This window comes from Eurytemora carolleeae, unplaced genomic scaffold, assembly GCF_000591075.1.
Source record: "Eurytemora carolleeae unplaced genomic scaffold, Eaff_2.0 scaffold681, whole genome shotgun sequence".
NCBI lineage: Eukaryota > Metazoa > Arthropoda > Copepoda > Calanoida > Temoridae > Eurytemora > Eurytemora carolleeae.
Window position 1 is genome coordinate 138,968 of NW_019396776.1, and position 20,880 is coordinate 159,847.

The 20,880-nt window shown below is 30.8% G+C and overlaps 1 protein-coding gene across 2 annotated transcripts in view; it reads right to left on the minus strand.

The window, feature by feature from the left end:
• LOC111708561 (zinc finger homeobox protein 3) overlaps positions 1 to 19,990 on the minus strand; it is a 32,722-nt gene extending 12,732 nt beyond the window's left edge. Inside the window, exons 1-6 of one of the 2 annotated variants that reach the window (XM_023481979.1) lie at positions 19,977 to 19,990; positions 6,358 to 6,418; positions 4,396 to 4,686; positions 3,835 to 3,953; positions 3,033 to 3,115; positions 336 to 427 (exon numbers count right to left, since the gene is read on the minus strand). In XM_023481979.1, the coding sequence (XP_023337747.1) occupies positions 336 to 427; positions 3,033 to 3,115; positions 3,835 to 3,953; positions 4,396 to 4,666 (565 nt within the window). In that variant the 5' untranslated portion in view covers positions 4,667 to 4,686; positions 6,358 to 6,418; positions 19,977 to 19,990. Of the gene's footprint in view, positions 1 to 335; positions 428 to 3,032; positions 3,116 to 3,834; positions 3,954 to 4,395; positions 4,687 to 5,295; positions 5,321 to 6,357; positions 6,419 to 19,976 lie in introns of those variants that run through there. The other variant, XM_023481980.1, reaches the window with a different exon arrangement.
• Positions 19,991 to 20,880: the final 890 nt, after the last annotated feature.

A 20,880-nucleotide genomic window follows, 5' to 3' on the forward strand; every position in this document is an offset into this window, starting at 1 on the left:
CAAGTGTATGGGGAGGTTTCGTATCTTTAATTTTACTCAGTTTTCCTTAACGATGAAATATTGCTCTGTAAAAGACTGTAAATGTACGTCTTCTTGTGAAAATGTAATCCTGTACACGATAAAGGAGTAGTGGATTTTAATTGTTACATGGAAAACAAATTCTCCATTTAAATCACCCCCGAGTACTGTAATATACAGATTGACCTTTGGAAGTGAAGTACATGGCCTGTACAATTAGTAAAGGATTAGGATACATCATCCCTCTATATAATATAACCTCGTTGGTACGAACCCTTTTCCCCTCTGCTTATAGATATCATCTCTTAGATCTATACCTGAAGAATTGGTTCTCCTTATAAGCTGCTCCTGGATAGAAAACACCTTGAAGGAGTGAACCTCCGGAGCTCCGACCTTCTCCTTCAACATTCTAAACAAACATTATTCACTAACATACAGAGCGTCCCATATCATATTAGATTATCTCCAATCTTTAACACCAAAATAAACCCTTAATACTCGAAAAACTTATCATTTTCCGCAAGAAAATTCTTATACAAGCCTTATTTTATTTTTCAAAATGATTCGTTCTAATGAAATTTTCTAATTAGTCCCGAAAATCGTAATTTAGACCCGTTCTTGGTCTAATATGATGTGGGACACCCTGTATATTCACATATATTCAAGGTAAGGTATAAGGCGATTAAGAGAATTTTGTACGCAGAATACACAAAAATCAGTAGTGCACAATAAACTCAGTTTAGGTGGCCAAGCGTACACTTTATTATATTTGTTTGTAAACAAACGCTACAAAAAACTCGACTTGAATCCAAATATTGGGTTGAAATAATTTTCAAGTTTGCATATGTATATATATATATATATATATATATATATGTATATGAATATATATATATATGTATATGTATATGTATATGTATATGTATATGTATATGTATATGTATATGTATATGTATATGTATATGTATATGTATATTTATATGTATATGTATATGTATATGTATATGTATATGTATATGTATATGTATATGTATATCACTTTTTCAATCACATTTCGCGTTTTTCTATGATTAGGTTTAATAATATTTCTTTGTATACGCATCAAAAAGTGAGAAAATATTCGCAAAAAAGGCGGTAATTCTAATTTATCAGAAATACTTTAAAGAGCTTTTTTATTAATCCATAAATTATTATTTGTATCATAATGTATTATTTGAGCTTTGAGCATCGATGTATGAAAGGATTTGAGTCTTTGCCGCAAACTCTGATTTTCTAATCTCTAAATCTTTTCAAACCAATGTCGTTTCAAACTATAAATTATGTTAGTTGAAATAACAAAAATTTATATCAAATATCTAAGGGTTTTGTGCCAAAAACTCAGTTCCTTTCTATTTAAAAAACATTTACAAAGTCATTGAGCCTTTGCCCCAAACTCTGATTTTTTAATTCCTATATCTGTACAACCCGATGTTATAGACCTTAGATATTTCAAACTATGACTTCTGTTATACCTAATAATCTAAATTTGAAATATCAACGGTTTCCATCATCTAGCTAAATGTACAGATATAGATATTAGAAAATTGGGATTTGCTGCAATGACTCAATTCCTTTCAGGAACTGTAGACGTAATTTCAAGTTATCTTATTTCTTCTAAATGTTATCATTTACTTTCTGAGAGTCATTTTCAGAATTAAAACGGTAATTTGAACAAAGTCTATGGGGGCCTGTAAAAGCCAACAATTTTATCATATAAATATGAAAGAAGGGGGGGGGGGGTGAATAATGATAAATGAAAATGAATCTATTGTTACAAATGTTAAATCTTAACTTTGATATTTTACACTGTTGTATTATCAATACAAAATATTATTATGTTAAATATTCACATAGACAGCTGTAGATATACTTTTGATTGTTTTTATTAATTAATTAAATATTTCAGGATTTTAAAACAAAATGAAATATTGAAAAAAATTAAGGCTTTAACCCTATCCGTCTTAGGGGGGGGGGGGAGGCTTTGGTCTTTTTTTGTTCTTATTTAGTAAATTGATTTTATTATTGAAAAATCAAAATGTTTAATCAAAGGCCTTGTGTTACACTATTGCACATGTTTACTGCCTAAAAGCATATTTTTAATTTTATCAAACTAAAATTACATTTGAATCGATTTTTGGGCTGATTTTTTTTAAAAACTGTAAAACTTATGACAGAAATATTAAAATTGTAGAATATTTGATAATGAGTTTTTTTAAAAAAAGGTTGCAAAAAACCTTTAAAAAGAATACTGTTTGGTTTGACCACTTTTTTTTGCAGAATCTTTCCTACTTTACATCAGTATGTTAAAAGATTTCTTCTCGATATAAAGCAATCACCCAGAACAAAAATTTTAATTAAAAATTAAACTTTTTTAGGTTTATGGGACGTTTAAAAAAAAGCAAAAAAAATATTACTGACACCCATAGGATTAGTACATCATTATAATTCACCCAAACCATAAAGCAGTCCTATAATTATCATACAGGGAAATTTTCATCTTTCTAAACATCCCAAGGAAAGATTTTAAAAGTTCTTTAATAAAAATAAATTTTTCTCTGATTATATTATATCACATTATTTGCAATTGAGATGAGTTTTTCCTAACAATGAAAAGCTCTACGTAAGAATTACATAATAACAGTTCTTATTTGGTAAAATTTTAATTCTAAATCAAAAATCAAAACTCTACATGCATAATGCCAAAGAGCATATTTTTCATTTTATCAAACCAAAAATTGGCTGATTTTTTCAAAAATTTCTAAAACTTATGGCTAGAAAATTCTATAATTTTGAAATGCGTAAATTTTTCTAAAGCATGAAAAGCTATACGAATTACAAAATATACAAGTTAAATTGTTTATGGAACTTTTAAGAAGTAATTGATAATCAATTACATGCAAAATTCTTAAACTTTTCTTATGTCGCGTGTGTTGGCTTCTTATCTTTATTTTTTTTACTATGTATAAGAAATGTACCTTAGATAAGCTGATCCCATCGCACTATACCAGGCCTGCCTTTTAGCAATATACACTGCCTGTTCAATCCTAGGGTAGTCGACCTAAAGAGAGAAAAAATCAAAAATAACAATGGCAAAAAAATCATTAAAAAAACAATAACAAAACATGAAGCAACTCCAAAAAAAAAAAAACCCGATACAAAATTACAATTACTATAACAAATCCAAATACAAAATCATTTACAACAGATCGAATAACCGAAAACAAAAACCATGAAAGTTTAAAAAACTAAAAAATAGAAAATGTTTATAGCAAAAAGAAAACAAGAAAACAAAAATAAAATGTTAAAACAAGTTTGGTTCCAATATTATGAATTCAAATTAAACATGAATACCAAAAACATTGACAATGCGCAATACATTATTATTAATCAATGAATTGCTGACATATTACAGACACATTTATATTTAATTAAAGACAAGTATTTTATGATAAATAATTATGACTTTAGAATTTAGAACTTATTATTAAATTAGCCATTTTGACAAGGGGGGGGGGGGAGTAAATGATTAATTATATTTAAAATATGATTTATTCAGATCATCCATTTCAGCAGGGGCATGCCCGATTCCCAGTAATACCCTTAAACCCTTTATCTGATCAATAATGTGAACGATATTGTCGTTATACTAGCCTGAAAAATGGTTTGTATTGACATAAACCTTGCTTCTGTAGCACAATTTATTAATTATTATACAGAGGTTAAGGTTACATTGTGAATCGGACATGTCACTCTATGAAGGTTCTATGCTGTACGTACCTGACTTAGGTTTGATCCTGAGCTCTGGATAAAGGATCCTTCCTGTCTTGGAACCTGGTTTATCAGTTCTCTCTCCTCTAGTATATACGCACTTCCATCAGGATTATACAAGATTTCTCCTGGACAAACAATATTAAATGGGATTGTTCGCCAAAATAGAATTGTTAGAAGAATAATAGAAATTTTGGAAATAAAAAAATATAAAAGGAATTGAGTCTTCGTCCCAAACTCTGATTTTCTAATCCCAATATCTTTGTAACCCAATATCGTAGACCTTAGATATTTCAAACTCTGAATTCTGTTAGATCAAATAATTTAGATTTTAAATATTAAATGCTTACAACAAGTTACACGCTGCTAAGATATAGGGATTGGAAAATTTGAGTTTGGGGTTAAGACTTGTTTACTTTAGAGCTAAAACAAAACTCATCATGCTATCTAGAAGTAAAATCTGCAGGAATATTTGAAACCCATTGTTAGATTTATTTTTAATCAAATTTTTAAAAAATTATCAATTCAATAGTTGGTAAATTTATTTTTATTTTATTCCTTGTGACTGACCTGAAAATGCTTTTCCAGATTCATTTTCATCATCTTTATGGTTTGCATCAGTTATTTCAGTTACTTCATTAGATTTGGCTGATTCTTCCCAATCTTCAGGTGATTTGGCTGATTTTGCCGAATCTGCTGATTCTGGTTGATTTAGTACAGGGTTGGATTTCTCCGGGTTCGTATCATCACTGGGTTTAGGAACTTTGGTTTCAGGTTTAGATAACTCATCTGGAGGCATTGAACCTTGGTCTCCAGGTTCATCCATAGTTAGAGCAGTCATTCATTCATTTGTGGTCTTATCTAAACACATTTTATACTCATTAGACAACGTTGCCCACAAATACCATTCAAATATCATATTTACAGCAAACCACAAATTGTGTCTCAGAACTGCTTTATTCCAGGATTTTAGATCGTCATTAAACAGTCTCATATATGAAAAAAAACTTATTGTTTATGTTTCTTTTAGGATTTCACTGATTTTTTAGGCAAAGGAATTGAGCATTTTCCCAACATTTTCTAATCCCCATATCTTAGCAGCCTGATGGCGTAAACATGCTTTATTTTTATTTCAAACTTATTTAATTTAAGAGAATTTATTGTTTGAAATATCTCAGGCTTTCGATATTGGGTTGCAAAGATATAAGGATTAGACAATTTGAGTTTATGACGTACAAAGACTCAATTCCTTTCTTTTCACTAAACCCTTTTGCTGCTGGGGGGGGGGGGCTATTAGGCTAAGTCTTTTTCAATATTGTCATGGCGTCATTTTCGAGATGATGTTCTAAGATTTCTTAAACCAGCTTATTTTAGTAACACATTAGCGAAAAAAGGGCAGCGTTGGGTATATTACAATTCCCCAAAAGACGACATTTATCAGCTATATATTGATGTTTGCTGAGAAATTACCAGTATAAATGAGAAAAGATTGAAGGCTGCCTTCTAACTGAGACGTTGAGATGAATTTATTTTTGTATTGAATCTAATTAATTACGCCTCGTATATACTTAATTATCATATCTCCTCTGAAATTGAACACTTTATTACCTCTCTTCAAGCTAATTAAGCAATTAATCACAATACTGTCAGGAATAATATGTCGCCAGTAGTTTGTTAACCCTTGAAAGTGGAGGAGGCGGGGAGGGGGGGGGGTAAAGGGAATGTGAATGATTTTCAATTTTGGCTAATCTTTTGGAATCCTAATCGACCGAACAAAAATCTGTTTATTTTAATTTCAACTGCATGTAAACGAAATATCTAGTTATGTTGCATTACCGTTAAAGGGACTGTAAGTAGAATTTCAAGTGATCCTCCCCTCCACGCGAAGATGGCAATGAAGGATGCACAACGGTACCTTTGAACCTTTTATCTGGTCAATAGGGAGGAAGATATTGTCTTTTTTCTAGGTGTAAAAATGTATAATATGTTTTTCTACAGTAGAAATGTGCAAGTCACTTTTGTAGAGAAACCTCAATTGAAAATAAACAGTTTTAAAAATCATTAACATTGATATCTAATTCATACTTGATCAGACAAAGTATTTAAGTGCACTGTTGTGCATAGGGACCATCTGTGCGCGCATGGAGGGTCACTTGAGATTACGCAGTCCCTTTAATGGTAATACAACATAACTAGATATTCTTTAAAGAAAGAATTCTGAGGTCTTGAGAATCCGAGTCAAACATGACATTAGTATAGCCTTGTTGTCATGAAAATTGAAAAGTATTAAGTTGCAGTTTGAAAAGTAATCTATTTCCCAAGTTAAAAAAAATTGTTAAATTTTTGAATAAATGAAGGCTACATACTTCTTTTTTACTTCTTCAAAAGAGAAATCAGTGCGAACTAAACTACAAATATAAAAAATTCTAATTCAAAAAAAGTTTCTTCGAAAAAATTTGCTACACCATCCCCCAAACAAAGATTTTTTCATGGTGGGGGGATTTTGATCAAAAGAATTATTATGATTTTTACCTTTAATTTGTGTTTCACTGTTTTCAGGGATATAGGGCCGGCAAATCAGAGTGACATCATACTGAAATAAAAAAAATAAGAAAAGAGAAATCTAAAAAAATCATAATGTGCAATTATTTATCCTGCTTTGGACGTATGATAGCCAAAAATATATTGTTTTATGTGATTCTTAATTCTAAATCGTTTACATACTCTAGGGGTGTATATTTTCTGGAAAAATCATCCCCCCTCTTTGAAAAATCTTTTAATTTCCCTAGAAGTTAATGATTTTTAGGGGCAATTAAATAAATTTTTGGTAGATTTAAGGGCAATTAAATAAATTTTTGGTAGATTTAAGGGAAATTAAATAAATTTTTGGTAGATTTAAGGGAAATTAAATAAATTTTTGGTAGATTTAAGGGAAATTAAATAAATTTTTGGTAGGTTTAAGGGAAAATAAATAAATGAAAAATGATGAACAAACATGATGTTAAATTTTACATTTCTTCAGATCTTCAAAATTCATTTCCCCCAGGGGGGGGGGGGCTTAAAAATATACACCCGTGTCATATTCTACAAAAATCTGCAACTTAAATGCAAAACTAAAATAATATCGAAAGAAGCCCGGAAGGGGATGGATATCCAACATTTGTTTAGAAAATTTAAATATTCAAACGACTTTTAGGAATAGAAATAAGAAGAAAAACTGTATTTGAAATACAATGGTCCATATAGAGAGAGATAGATGAATCATAGATAGATAGATAGATATATTGATAGATAGATAGATAAATAGATAGATAGATAGATAGTTTACTGGGAAGATATATGTATATAAATAAATATGGAAATACAAAGATATCCAAACGAATTTCATTTCAAAATTTTATGCAATTTGGAGACAAAAAGAAGAAGAATTTCAATAAGAATCCCCTCTGGGCAAGATAAGAAATTTGGTTATTGTTATTTTAGAGGAATAGAAGCGAGGGGGGGGGGGTAGCTTCTACTATACTCAGTGAGTGTTATTCAAACCTCTCTATTAAACCAATACCCTCAAACAAAATCTCCATCAGGATTTTTCAAAAGAGATACACATTTTACACATTTTACACATGATGTTTTTTCTCAAAATATTTAGATTTTTTGCAACAACGTTTTGTAACGTCGCGTGATGAAATTAAAGAACTCCCACTCTAATTGTCAAATCTTTTTTAAACTTGCAACCTAATGTTATTGATCTAATTATTATTTCTGCTAGATTGAAAAATCAAATGGTTTACACCATCAGATTGCAAAGATATGGAATAGAAAATCTAAGTTATCAGTAATTTATCTATCTGAATTAACTATCTCTTCCTAAAGAAAAGAAAGATCACCCACATTCTTGACCGTTTTAATAAGATCCCTTGAGTTGGAGGCAGAAATGATGTATATAAACGGTATTTACGTAATCACTGTTATTTCACCTCTAAATCATTATTACAGTGGAGAACGAGAGGGGGGGAAAGGGACTGTGTAGTGTGTACAGTTAAAAAGATGTATTTAAATGTATTTTTAATAACAGTTGAATACTACTGATTGCTGCAGGCAAGTTGGGTCACTTTGGCCTTGATTGATCAGGTACCTTGGAGAACAAAGCTTCATTTAACTCATGCTTACAAAAAGGGGGGCGGCAAAGAGTGTGCTTAGAGGGGGAAAGGGGGGGTGGAATTTATGATTGGTATCAATCGGATTTTTTTTTTAGTTTATCATCATGAAATCGGTTGCAAAGTATTTTAGGACAATCAGCATTTTTATCTTTTCAACTTTGACGTCCTTTCATGTCTAAGACTGTGTTTCAAGAGAATAAATTGATTTATATAAACTGGGTTTTGTTGATGGACAATGCCTTAATTGTTTCATGTCCTGGCTCCACGATCTTTCCACTGATCAATTCAATCAATGTTTCCTCTTTGTTATTGTTTTTAGGCTTACAATTTAGCACAATATAAATGAGGTTTCCACGGCAAACTAAGGTAAACTCTGCTTAAGATTGAACTATAATAAGTTTTCAATCATAGCTTCGTTAATTGCAGAGTTATTGAGATGAACAAAAATGTTTTGAATTTCCAATATGTAACTGAAAAAGTAGGCTTTTCTCGTACTTGTGTAGAAAATCAAAACTACAGGAGCTACGAGGTCCCAAAGTCTATCCGAGATTCCGTTTTAATTTTATTTTCTTTTTCTGTCAAGTTTGCAGTGTTTCTTCAGGGAACAGGATAAAAGACGACAAGATTAAATTTGAAAAATAAAATTATGAATTATATATTTTGTTTTTATTGCCGGCCTACTGCATTTCAACTCGCTAATAATCTAATTCCTTTTAATTGCTGACTTATACAGGTTCAAAGCCGTGGAAATTGCTTTGATTTAACCGATTGTATGCAGGATGAAACATTTATGGGAATTGACAGTATATAAAAAGAATTAGAAAGTCCTCCCCCCCCCTTCCACACGTATTTTCTAACACAAATATTTTTGCTAAGCGATGATGGAAAAAATACGTTACAAAATAATTTAAGAGCAAACAGATATTTTTTAACGCTTTCTTTTTTTAATTCAGAGAAATCACGTGACTATATTTTTCATTTGACTGTAAATATAGAATGAATTGTAAATATGAAAACACAAACAAAGCATAATTAAATGATTAAACGGCTTCGAACCTTTTTCTTTGAAATTAAGTGAAGTGCATGTAATTAAGTGCATGTAATTAAGTGCATGTAATTAAGTGCATGTAATTAAGTGCATGTAATTAAGTGCATGTAATTAAGTACATGTAATTAAGTGCATGTAATTAAGTGCATGTAATTGATTCGATTCTTTTTAAATCAAACCGACACGGTCAGGACTCAGAGAAAAAATTACAAATTTGCATTTTTTAAAATAAAAAAACATCCTAAGGCACATCTAGAAGCGATAGTCTTGCCAATTTTGTGTAGGTTTGGGGGTTCACGGGCAAAGTGTCAAACGACCCAAGGTCAAACGACCTAGGGTCCAACGACTTAGGGTCATAATCAGGGTTAGGTTAGGTTAAGACAATTTCTGGACCGAGTGCTGCGGCTAGGACACACTGGGGCCGTGCGCTGCGGCTAGTACTTCAAATGACCATAAAACGTAGCATATGTATTATTTCAGGGTTGGTCAGGTTGAGACAACTTCTGGACCGAGCGCTGAGGCTAGGACAGGCTAGGGGGCCGAGCGCTGCGGCTACTACATAAAAATAGTTAAAATTAACCAAAAAATAATCAAAATGAAATTTTTCCCGCTTGTCGACTTTCAGTCGTTTAACCTTTGTCGTTTTACACTTTGTCGAGTTTTTGACCGTTTGTCGTTTTACCCTATGTCGTTTTACCCTAAGTCGTTTTACCCTAGGTCGTTTTACCCTATGTCCATTGACCCAATGTCGGTGAATCGGTTTGGGGGCTATGACAGATCCTTAAAAATTTAATCTATAAAAATGTCATTTACAGCATTGAAATCTTTAAAAAACACACAAGAAAAGGCCTAGCAACACTTTGAAATCTATCAGGTCTCATTAGTTCGTCCATAATTTATATTACTGTGGAAAAATATCATGATATATTGGAAGTCGTATATTTGTATTGGAATGTAAATTGGTAAAACTACAAAAGTTGATGAACAAAAATATCCCCGCTAAAAAGTTGCCACTGTAATTAACTAGATGTCCCCATTTAAACTGTTTAAAAGTTTTTAAAAGTTTCAAATCATCATCACACAGGGTAAAAATATACTTTATTTACTTCTTCTTATCAGGAAAAGAATTAAAGGTTGGGATTTTTGAAGAGATTTGAATTATAAGAACAGGGTAGAACATAATTTATTTAATTTAAGATATTCTGTTATACAAAAAATGTCTGTTAAAGAAGTTGGCTCTATTTATGTAGTTTATTTTCTATTTAAAACCTAATGTTAAATATAGAAGTGTTCTAATTATTCTACGAAGTGATATCAATACTTTTCGTTAAAAAAAATTAGGGGCACTTGTAGAAGTCTCAGCCCTGAAATTTGTTTTTTAAAAGTTCACAATATTTATACCGGATAATTTTTCTAATATCTTTGAATTGTAGGGAGCGTTCTCCCGAAGTATATCAGCTTCTTTCGTCACAGCAAAATAATTTTCAGAATGATTCTAAACTTAATCCCACACAGTCTGTTTTAGACCTTTTAAGAGCGAGAAAGTTGTCTGTTTAATCTAGAAGTCATGTCTGTTCATTCTAGAAGTTTTCTGTTTATTCTAGAAGTTTTCTGTTTATTCTAGAAGTTTTCTGTTTTTGTTTTCTAGAAGTTTTCCGTTTATTCTAGAAGTTTTCTGTATATTCTAGAAGTTTTCTTGTTATTTTAGAAGTTTCCTATTATTCTAGAAGTTTTCTTGTTATTTTAGAAGTTTCCTATTATTCTAGAAGTTTTATGTTTAATCGAGAAGTTTACTATTTATTCAAGAATTTTACTGTTTAGTTTAGAAGTTTTCTGTATATTTCATGAGTTTTCTGTATATTTCATAAGTTTTCTGTATATTCTAGTTAAGTTTTCTGTTTGTTCTAGAAGTTTTCTGTTTATTCTAGAAGTTTTCTTTTCTAGAAGTTTTCTGCTTTTTTCTAGAAGTTTTCTGTTTATTTTAGAAGGTTTCTGTCTCTTATATAAGCTGTATTGTTTATCAGTAATCTATGAAGAGACAAAATAATCTTTTTGCAGATTTAGTTCCTGGAATAAATGAAATTTTGATGATTGTTTTCAGAATCCAAATAAGCAATATGGTGGGGAGAGAGTCAATAATTATGATTTTAATACACACAAATTTTAAAAGATCAAAAAGAAAAATTTAAAAATATATTTTTTTCACTTTTTTTGATTTTATTGCCGGCCTACTGCATTTCAACTCGCTAATAATCTAATTCCTTTTAATTGCTGACTTATACAGGTTCAAAGCCGTGGAAATTGCTTTGAAATTTTTTTTTATTATAATTAATTATAATTGCCATGAGTTATTTCGAACTTAAAGGGACTTTAGACGTAATTAATCGGGCATGGACGGTCAATTGAAATTACATAATAGTCCCTTTAATCAATAAAAGTCCTCTTTTACATTGTTCATTTTTCTTGGGAAAAGTGTCTAAAATTAAAAATAATAATATCTGTTAAAGAAAGTCCTAATTAGGAGGGATTTGCAGGATTTTGACATATATTTTCGGACCAACAGGGGGAAAGTCAGATTAATTCTATTTTTAAAGGATTCAGAGCAGCTGATTAAACCAAAATTTAGAGATTGTAAAAATAGAAAAGTGAACTAGATAAAAGGATTTTTCGCACAACGGGAAGGCTTTTTATATTAACAATTTGTTCCTTAGCTTTTCGGATGTTATGGAGGGGGAGGGGGGGGGGGCATACTATTTTCAGAGACCCAGTTATTTTAAGAATAGTTTAAAAACAAATAAGTTTTGAAATCTGAATAAAATGGCCCTATTCAATCTATTTTTCCTAGAAAATGAGCTTTATGTAGAATTCTTAAAATGAAATGAGCCAACGTTAGACTGCAGACCTGAGAAGACAATTAGAATCTGTTGGAACACTTTCTTTGTTCTCTTTTGTTAAAGTTTCTTTTTAAAATAGAATTACACATGATTGAGCAAAGTGATGTCCAGTGTCAATGGTCCAGAGAAGAGCGGGAGTATTTTATCCCCCCGGCTTTATATGTCGTCATTTTAACTGTCCTTTAAGCGGATATATTCTGTCTGAATGCCTAGAAGTGGATCAGTAATACTGCTATTAAGAGAATTGAAAGAGACCCCACATGGATATTTAGTTTGCCGCAGTATTAAACACATAAGGGATGTTCTTCTAACAGCCATTTAAAAAAGATTTGGTACATTTACGCGGTTTTTTTTGCACGGTTTTTAGAATGAACATATTATTTTAAACGGTCGAAGCTTCCGTCCAAGTGTTTCCGGATAAATAGTTAAACTAGGTAGGGCTAGATAAACTAGATTATCATTCGCTTTCTCAGATTAATTCTACCTCAGAGAAGATCAAGTATTGACAGAAGTGATCATAGAAAATTAATCGGAAAAGTTCGCTCTGTGCTTGGGTAATTGTGGATTTTTATTGAAAATAATGAAAAAAATGTTTGATTTTTAAACAAGATGGATACTTTTCTTGTCCTCCTCCTTAATTGGTTCGTTGGGTCTCTCACGGGACATCGTTAGAGACCTTGTTATTGAAGTTGGAGAGTGAAGGATTGGGATTAAGGATAAAATCGTGAGATGAGAGAGAAGAGGCAATCAAACCCTGCTTAACTTGTGAAGATTATTGGCCAGTCTACGCCATATTGGATCTGGTTTACCCGCCATTTTATATTTCATTTTGGCGCCATTTTATGAAAAAAACAAGTCCTGAATATTGAGTATTGAATTCTAGGATATTAAACTGATATTTAATATCTATCCTCCTTATGTAATGTGCTGCATTGCATCACATTTTTGTTTTAAAATGTATTAAAATCAATGATTGAGGATGGGTGGCCAGTGTGAAGAAAAGTAAGGTAGGAAGATAGATCAAGGGATAACGAAGTTAAAGTGAAATTTTACTTTAGAATATAAAATTCAATATAATCATCATACTTGACAAGGTTTCAAATTAGAAAGGACAGGAGTGGAGGACAAGGGTGTAAAATTAGGACAGGAATATTCAAGAAGGACAGGATGGGATGACAAGGGTATAGAATTAGGACATGAGTGAAGGACAAGGGTATAAAATTAGGATAGGTATATACAAGAAGGACAAGAGGAGATGAATATAGTATAAAATTAGGACAGGGGGAGATTTTAATGGTATAAAATTAGGACAGGAGTGGAGGACAAGGGTATGAAATTAGGACAGGAGTGGAGGACAGGGGTATGAAATTAGGACAGGAGTGGAGAACAAGGGTATGAAATTATGACAGCTATATTCAAGAAGGACAAGAGGAGACTCAAATGTCAAAACAGACATTGGTATCAATTTGTTTCTAGGTAAAAATTACATGCCGGGGGAAAAAAGAACCAGGGTATAAAATCATATGCCGGGAAATAAAGTAGCACCAAGGTATAAAATCATATTCCGGGAAATAAAGTAGCACCAAGGTATAAAATCATTTGCCGGGAAAAAAGTGGAACTGCAGGGTATAAAATCATTTGCCGGGAAATAAAGTAGAACCAGGTAATTTACTATTCGTACTTTTCATCTAAATATTTTTTATTCAATGTTCATCAAATATAATAAAACAAGTCCTCTTCAGAAAATGTCAACAAATAAAAACTATTTATAAATAAGGATAAAATAATTACAAAAAATCTCAATATGTATGATAAATTTTATATCTTGATATGCAACCATTAAAAAATAACAAGACACTTCTCGGAGATTTTAGTTCGAAAATATATTTTAATATAATTAAAGGAATTGAGTCTTTGTCACAAACTCTGAATTTTTAATCCCCATTTCTTTGGAACCCAATGTCGCAAATCTTTGATAATTCAAACTTATATTATTTGATCTAACAGAATTCATAGTTTGAAATATCTAAGGTCTACGACATTGGAATCCAAAGATATAGGGTTTAGAAAAGCAGAATTTGTGGCAAAGACTTAATTCCTTTGGATGTATAATATATATATCAAGGAAGCCGAAATTGTCAAACCTTTAAAAAAAAGAACTTTTATTGAATGGCATATGACACACAAAGTTCAGGAACTGAAAACTTGCCACAAATTATTATTTTTGAGTCTCTATTTTTCCCATCTGATGTTGCAGACTCTTGATAATTCAAACTACAATTTCTCAGGGTCGTTTCCATTTTTTGCAAGCTTAGACATGTACACACATCAAAGAAACGTGTTTTATAAAGATTTACTAAATGATTAAAATTTTTTAAATATGCTAATTCAAATCCATTCTTTAGCTTGTTTGGGTTCATTTGGATGAAAACATTGAATAGGATTTAAGAAGATGTCAATCAATAAATCCCCTGGATTTCAGGGAATACAATTCAAGAAAACTTCGCAAATTAAATATCAAGATTTCACATATATAGAAAGTACATATGTAATACTATACATTTAATCTGTAATGTAATGTAATTAACCAGGTTGATAAGTTTTAAAATCGATTCAAAAGGTTTACATTTTTTGATATTGTATTGTTTGTATATTTAAATACAGCTGTAATAATATATCATTTTTTAAATATTGCATATATATATATATACAAGTTTCCTAAGTTATTTATTAAGATTTTATGTGTCAATTATCATATGGCACTACATTTAAAACAAACATGCTATGGTATGATGTATGTTTACAGATTGGAAATACTATAATGCATATATTTTATGGAACTAGCAACTATCATGTTGATTTTAGGACACTTGCTGCTATAATATATATTTCATGAAAATATACCACAGTATATTGTATGTCTTATGGGACCAGCTACTGTAAAGTATATCATGAAACCAGCTACCATAATGTATATTTAATTTATGCCACTAACAACTAGCAGTAATGTTTATTTCATGGAACTGGCTGCTGTAATGTATAATTCATGGAACTAGCTGCTGTAATGTATAATTTATGGCTATACTCTAATGTATATTGTATGAAACTAGTTTGCAATGTACATATATAGTATACGGAACTATCTACCATAATGTATAAATATTTTGATCTTTCTGTCATATTGGACAAGAAAATGATACAGTAAAGTGGAGAAAGGGGAAGGGGTTGAAGGGGTGTTTGAAACTGCTTGTTCAATATCATAGGGTTAATATAAAATAATTCAATACATCAAACACAAGAGTGGTAAAGAGGGGGGGATGGTGGGAAGGAAAGGAGGAGGGGAGGGCAAAGAGGATGAGAAAGAGTATAAAAGGAACGCCAAGAGCTGAGCAGAAGAGACTTGTTGATATGAACCAATGGTAAAGGGAACATGGGAGGTGAAAGCATACATGAGTTAATAAAGAGTGGGGAGGGGGGGGGCTGAAGAAAGAGGGGGTATGGGTAATTATGGATTTTTATTGAAAATAATGAAAAAAATGTTTGATTTTTAAACAAGATGGATACTTTTCTTGTCCTCCTCCTTAATTGGTTCTTCGTCACAGCAAAATAATTTTCAGAATGATTCTAAACTTAATCCCACACAGTCTGTTTTAGACCTTTTAAGAGCGAGAAAGTTGTCTGTTTAATCTAGAAGTCATGTCTGTTCATTCTAGAAGTTTTCTGTTTATTCTAGAAGTTTTCTGTTTATTCTAATTACATTTTCCTCTTTTTCATATCTCTATACTTGTTTATTATTTTACATTTTCCCCTTTTTCATTTCTTTTTACTTGTTTATTATTTTACATTTTGCTGCAATTGTTAAGAAATTCAGTTGTTTTTCTTAAAATGTATTTTTTCGTTGAATTTTTTAACGTTTTTAATCAATTAATGTATACATTTACATTTTAATTTGATTTGTTTATGTTTTTGTTTACTTGGTTGTTTGTTAAAAATTCCGCTTGTTAGCTGTATTGATTATAAAAGCTTCCAGCTTCTAGAATTCTAAATTCTTGAATATATTACTTCAATGGGTAGAATAGAATAGAATAGAAAAGAATAGAGTAGAATAGAATAGAATAGAATAGAATAGAATAGAATAGAATAGAATAGAATAGAATAGAATAGAATAGAATAGAGTAGAATAGAATAGAATAGAATAGAATAGAATAGGATAGAATAGAATAGAATAGAAAAGAATAGAATAGGATAGAATAGGATAGGATAGAATAGAATAGAATAGAATATAATAGAATAGGATAGAATAGAATAGAATAGAAAAGAATAGAATAGGATATAATAGGATAGAATAGAATATAATAGAATATAATAGAATAGGATAGAATAGAATATAATAGAGTAGAATAGAATAGAATAGAATATAATAAAATAGAATAGAATGGAATAGAATAGGATAGAATAGAATAGAATAGAATAGAATAGAATAGAGTAGAATAGAGATAAAATAGAATAAAATAGAATAGAATAGAATAGAATAGAATAGAATAGTATAGAATAGGAACAAAGTAGAATAGGCTGGGATTTAAAAGAATAGAAAAGAAAAAATATAATAGAATAGATAAAGAATAGTGCAGAATAGATTAAAATATTCCAGAATAGATTATAATAAACTAGAAAAGACGAGGATAGATTATAATTCACTAAAATAGATCAGATTAAAATTAGAATAGAATATATGGCTCGGATATAAAAGAAGAGAAAAGAACAGAATAGAATTAAAATAGAATGGAATAGAATAGGCTCAGATAAAATAGAAGAGAGAAGAACAGAATAGGATTAAAATAGAATAGAATATATGGCTCGGATATAATAGAAGAGAAAAGAACAGAATAGGATTTTAAAAAATAGAATAGAATAGGCGCGGATATAATAGAAGAGGATCGATCAGAATAGAATAGGATAAAATAGAATATGATAGGATAAGATAAATGAGGAAAGAATAGAAAATAATAGGAAAGGATAGAATACAATAGACTAAAATATACTATAGTTGACTAATATGAAATGAAATTGACTAGAATAGACAGAAAATGACTGGAGTATACTAGAATATACTAGAATAGCCCAGAAAAGACTAGGATAGCCCCGAATAGACTAGATTAGACTAAAATAAACTCATTAGAATATACAAGAACAGACTAGTCGAATAGATTAGATTAGACTAGAGTAGACTAGATTAGACTAGAGTAGACTTGAATAGACGAGAATAGACGAGAATAGACTAAAATTACTAAAATAGACTAGAATAGACTAGACAAGACAACTGAATATATTAGAATAGACTAGAATATTCAAATCTCCCTTTTACGGATTAAAAGTTGTCTAGAATACTAGAATACCTTTGTGTTTAGACGGAGTATTTTATTCACAGAATATATTAAATAGAAGATAGATGGATGGATAGTTAGATAAATAGATAGATAGATATATAGATGGATAGATCGAGGGATGGAAAGATAAATAGGTAGAACGATAGATAGATAGATAGTTAGATAGACGGGGGGGGGGGGGCTATTTTTCTCGAAATTTTCTTTTTAGAAATTTTAAACTGCTTTTTTGCACAAATTTCTAAAATGAACATAATACTTAAGATTTGTTTACATTAATTATCAATAATTACAATGAGTAGCTCTGGTTCAAAATAACATTTTTTGGGAGAAGGGCAAATGTTGGCATGGAAAGGGGCCGGAAGGGGAGGGGGTATTTTGAAATATTGATTAGTTGGTTGTTTTTAATAAACAAGTCTTTCATGTCATGGTTTAAAATTTTATTAATTTAAATTTTTTAAATATCTTAAATTTTGTCGAGATTAGCCGGGGATAAGAACTCACTAAGAAAATTTCAATTAAAGTTTCAATTGAATTTTTATCCAATCTCCTTCCTTCAAAATTCTCTTAGTTTATTCACGAAATTTGGAATTTAAATTTTCATTGACTTTGTTGAAAACAAGATTAGATTGAGACGAGAAGAGAATGAAATAAAAAGTTAGAAATTGGATTGATTCTATTCTTTTTATCAAAGCATTGCATACATCAAATTTCAGGCTAGAGTCACAAAATGCTTTCTCCGGTTGAGTAAATTTAATTTTCTCATTTCTTTCAGTTTTACAATTTACACATGCATGGTTAGTATACTGGGGGATCCATATCGTTTGCACTTTCAAAATAAAGAGCTGGGGCGTGCTATATTTTCTTTCCAAATAAAATTACGTTTCCAGATTTATGTTTTGGATTTTGAAACGATTATTAGTAGTTTTCCTGAAGTAAAAACGATCGTTTCAACAGGAAAAAAACCGAAAACGAAGTATATATCAAACGAAGTAGATATGATGCATGATGTTATATAAAGACCATTTCTACAGTATGCAAATTCACAAAAACACAATAAAGACAACGTTGATAAACCTTTTTTCTTACCAAAGGAATTGAGTTTTTGGCCCAAACTCTTTCGTTTTAAAAAGCTTTCAAACTAACAATTAAATAGTTTTAACTGTGCGTTTTTTTAAATGAAACAACGCACCATAATTTTTGTTTTCTTTCCATTTCAAGTATAATTTTGCCCATTTCAAGTATAATTTTGCCCATTTCAAGTATAACTTCTCCAATTTCAAGTATAATTTTGCCCATTTCAAGTATAACTTCTCCAATTTCAAGTATAACTTCCCCAATTTCAAGTATAACTTTTCCCATTTCCTGCATTTTCCATCCTTCCATTCTATTGGTTGATTTTATTCCTGTGCTATTCTAAACCCCTCGCGCTTAGAAATAAAAGTTGTTAATTGATGGATTGGATGGATTGTTGGATGCTCATTGATGGATATATGATGGATGGATCTTCTGGGTTTGGATGGTAAGGATGGTTTGGGCCCAGTTTTCAAAATTTCCATATTTAAATGAAGATTGATGAAGGCAGAGAGGAGGCTAGAGGGAGAGAGAGAAAAAGATTTTAAACTCTAGAGACTGTAGAGACGTAATTTCAAATGACCCTTCCTTTAAAGAGGCCGGTACCGGGTACATGACCTGGTCGATTCACAGTGGAACCCTTTCAAACCTACAAATAAACTAGGCTTACGAGAGTTAAATTCGGTCAATTTTCCTTCCGTGTTGCTGTTGGATCAATCCAGAGATCACTTTTATTTAAAAAAACTAATTTTAACCCATTAGTACCGACGAGCCCATCCACGTGCAGTCGTAGTACATTTGAATTTCCGAGCCGGGTCAACCTTTCCGGTCCCAGTTTGTACTGCATCGCCCGGACATTGGGTAAATAAAGCAGACACTAAATAGGACTAGCCGGTGCAACAAGGTTGACGCGGTCAGACTTTAGGTTGAATTTACTTTTACTAAAGTAAGAGGTGCGTGCATCTATTGATAAAATTGCATGAAAATTATCAGGATAGCATCAATTTTATTAAATATTTCTAAAAAATGTTACATGTTCGATTCCCAATGGTACCCATTAAATCTACATCTGTGTTCTGTTACAAGTAACAAGGTGAGATAGCTATCTGCATGAATCCACAAGTCACTTTTTAAAAAACATTATCTTTTTTTAGGATAGATAGACAGTATAGACATATACATGAATATCGTCATCATTTTGCTCAGACGCAGGGTTAAATGGTACCGTTGTGAATCCGGTAAGTAACCCTTTAAATGGTGGGTAATTGAAATTATGCCTGCAGTCCCTTTTCTTTCTTTTGCGAACTAAAAAACGTAAATATTTGAATCGGGTTGATTATAAAAACACGCAAATCAAAGTTTTTTTAACAAAATGCTAAGACAATAATTTATCTATGGATACTTAGCGTATTTATAATATATAACTAGCATCTTAGCTAATTTATATTTAACTAGCATTTTAGCTAATTTATATATAACTAGCATTTTAGCTGATTTATATATAACTAGCATCTTAGCTAATTTTCCTCAGACTGATGTATGGTATAATAACAAAAATGGTAAAAAATGGAGAAAAACGTACTTTTTCTACCTTTAAAACCTTCCCCGATCCAACACAACTCACCTGAAAGAATGAAAAGGATTAAATAATTTATAAATTAATTCAATTAATTATGTATAAAGAAGGGTTGATAGGGATAATTAGTTAGATATAATAGCATGAGTCAGGATTATTTAAAGGTTACATATTTACAAATTACAAGTACGCACATTTTGTAATTTGTTATGTTTAGGAATTTTTTTAAATCTACAATTTTTTAGGTATTTGCTATTTTACTTAACGCAATTTCTTAACAAAAACGTAATTTCTCTAACATGTTAATGAATTAGAATAACTGTTTGTAAGCATTAAAGCATTAAATGGAATCCGCCATTGTAAATACTAGGAAAGGTGTGTGTTTCCCATTTTAATCACTCCCCCTCCCCCCAGTCTCCCCGTCCTGTACCAANCCCTAAGGATCACTGTTAGATAAATGATTATATTGATATTGTATTATTATCATTAGTTGAATAATCTCTCTCCTGGATTAAATAGTGTTTGTACATCTTTTAACTCAGAGTGTCCCAAAAACTTTTTTTGGTAACTCAAAAAATTTTGCCGTCACAAGAGACTCATTTTTGAATTTAACGATTGAAAAGGATACATGGGCTTAATGCTTTTATAAGTTTTAAAATATCAATGTGATAATAAAGATTTTGGCTTAATAAATAAAATCCACCAAAGTACATTCCCACAAATAACTATTAAATTAGTAAAGATTTTATTTCCTTACTTTAGGGAAGAGGGGGGGGGGAATCCTGTTTTAAAATAATAAATCAAATTTGTTGATTAAAGCGCGTTTAGTCAAGTTTTTGCCGCGTCATAGTTTGAACAGCTTTAGCAAAGCGCACAAATCCAATTTCATGCCTTCCAATACAAGGGGCAGGTTGGCCCG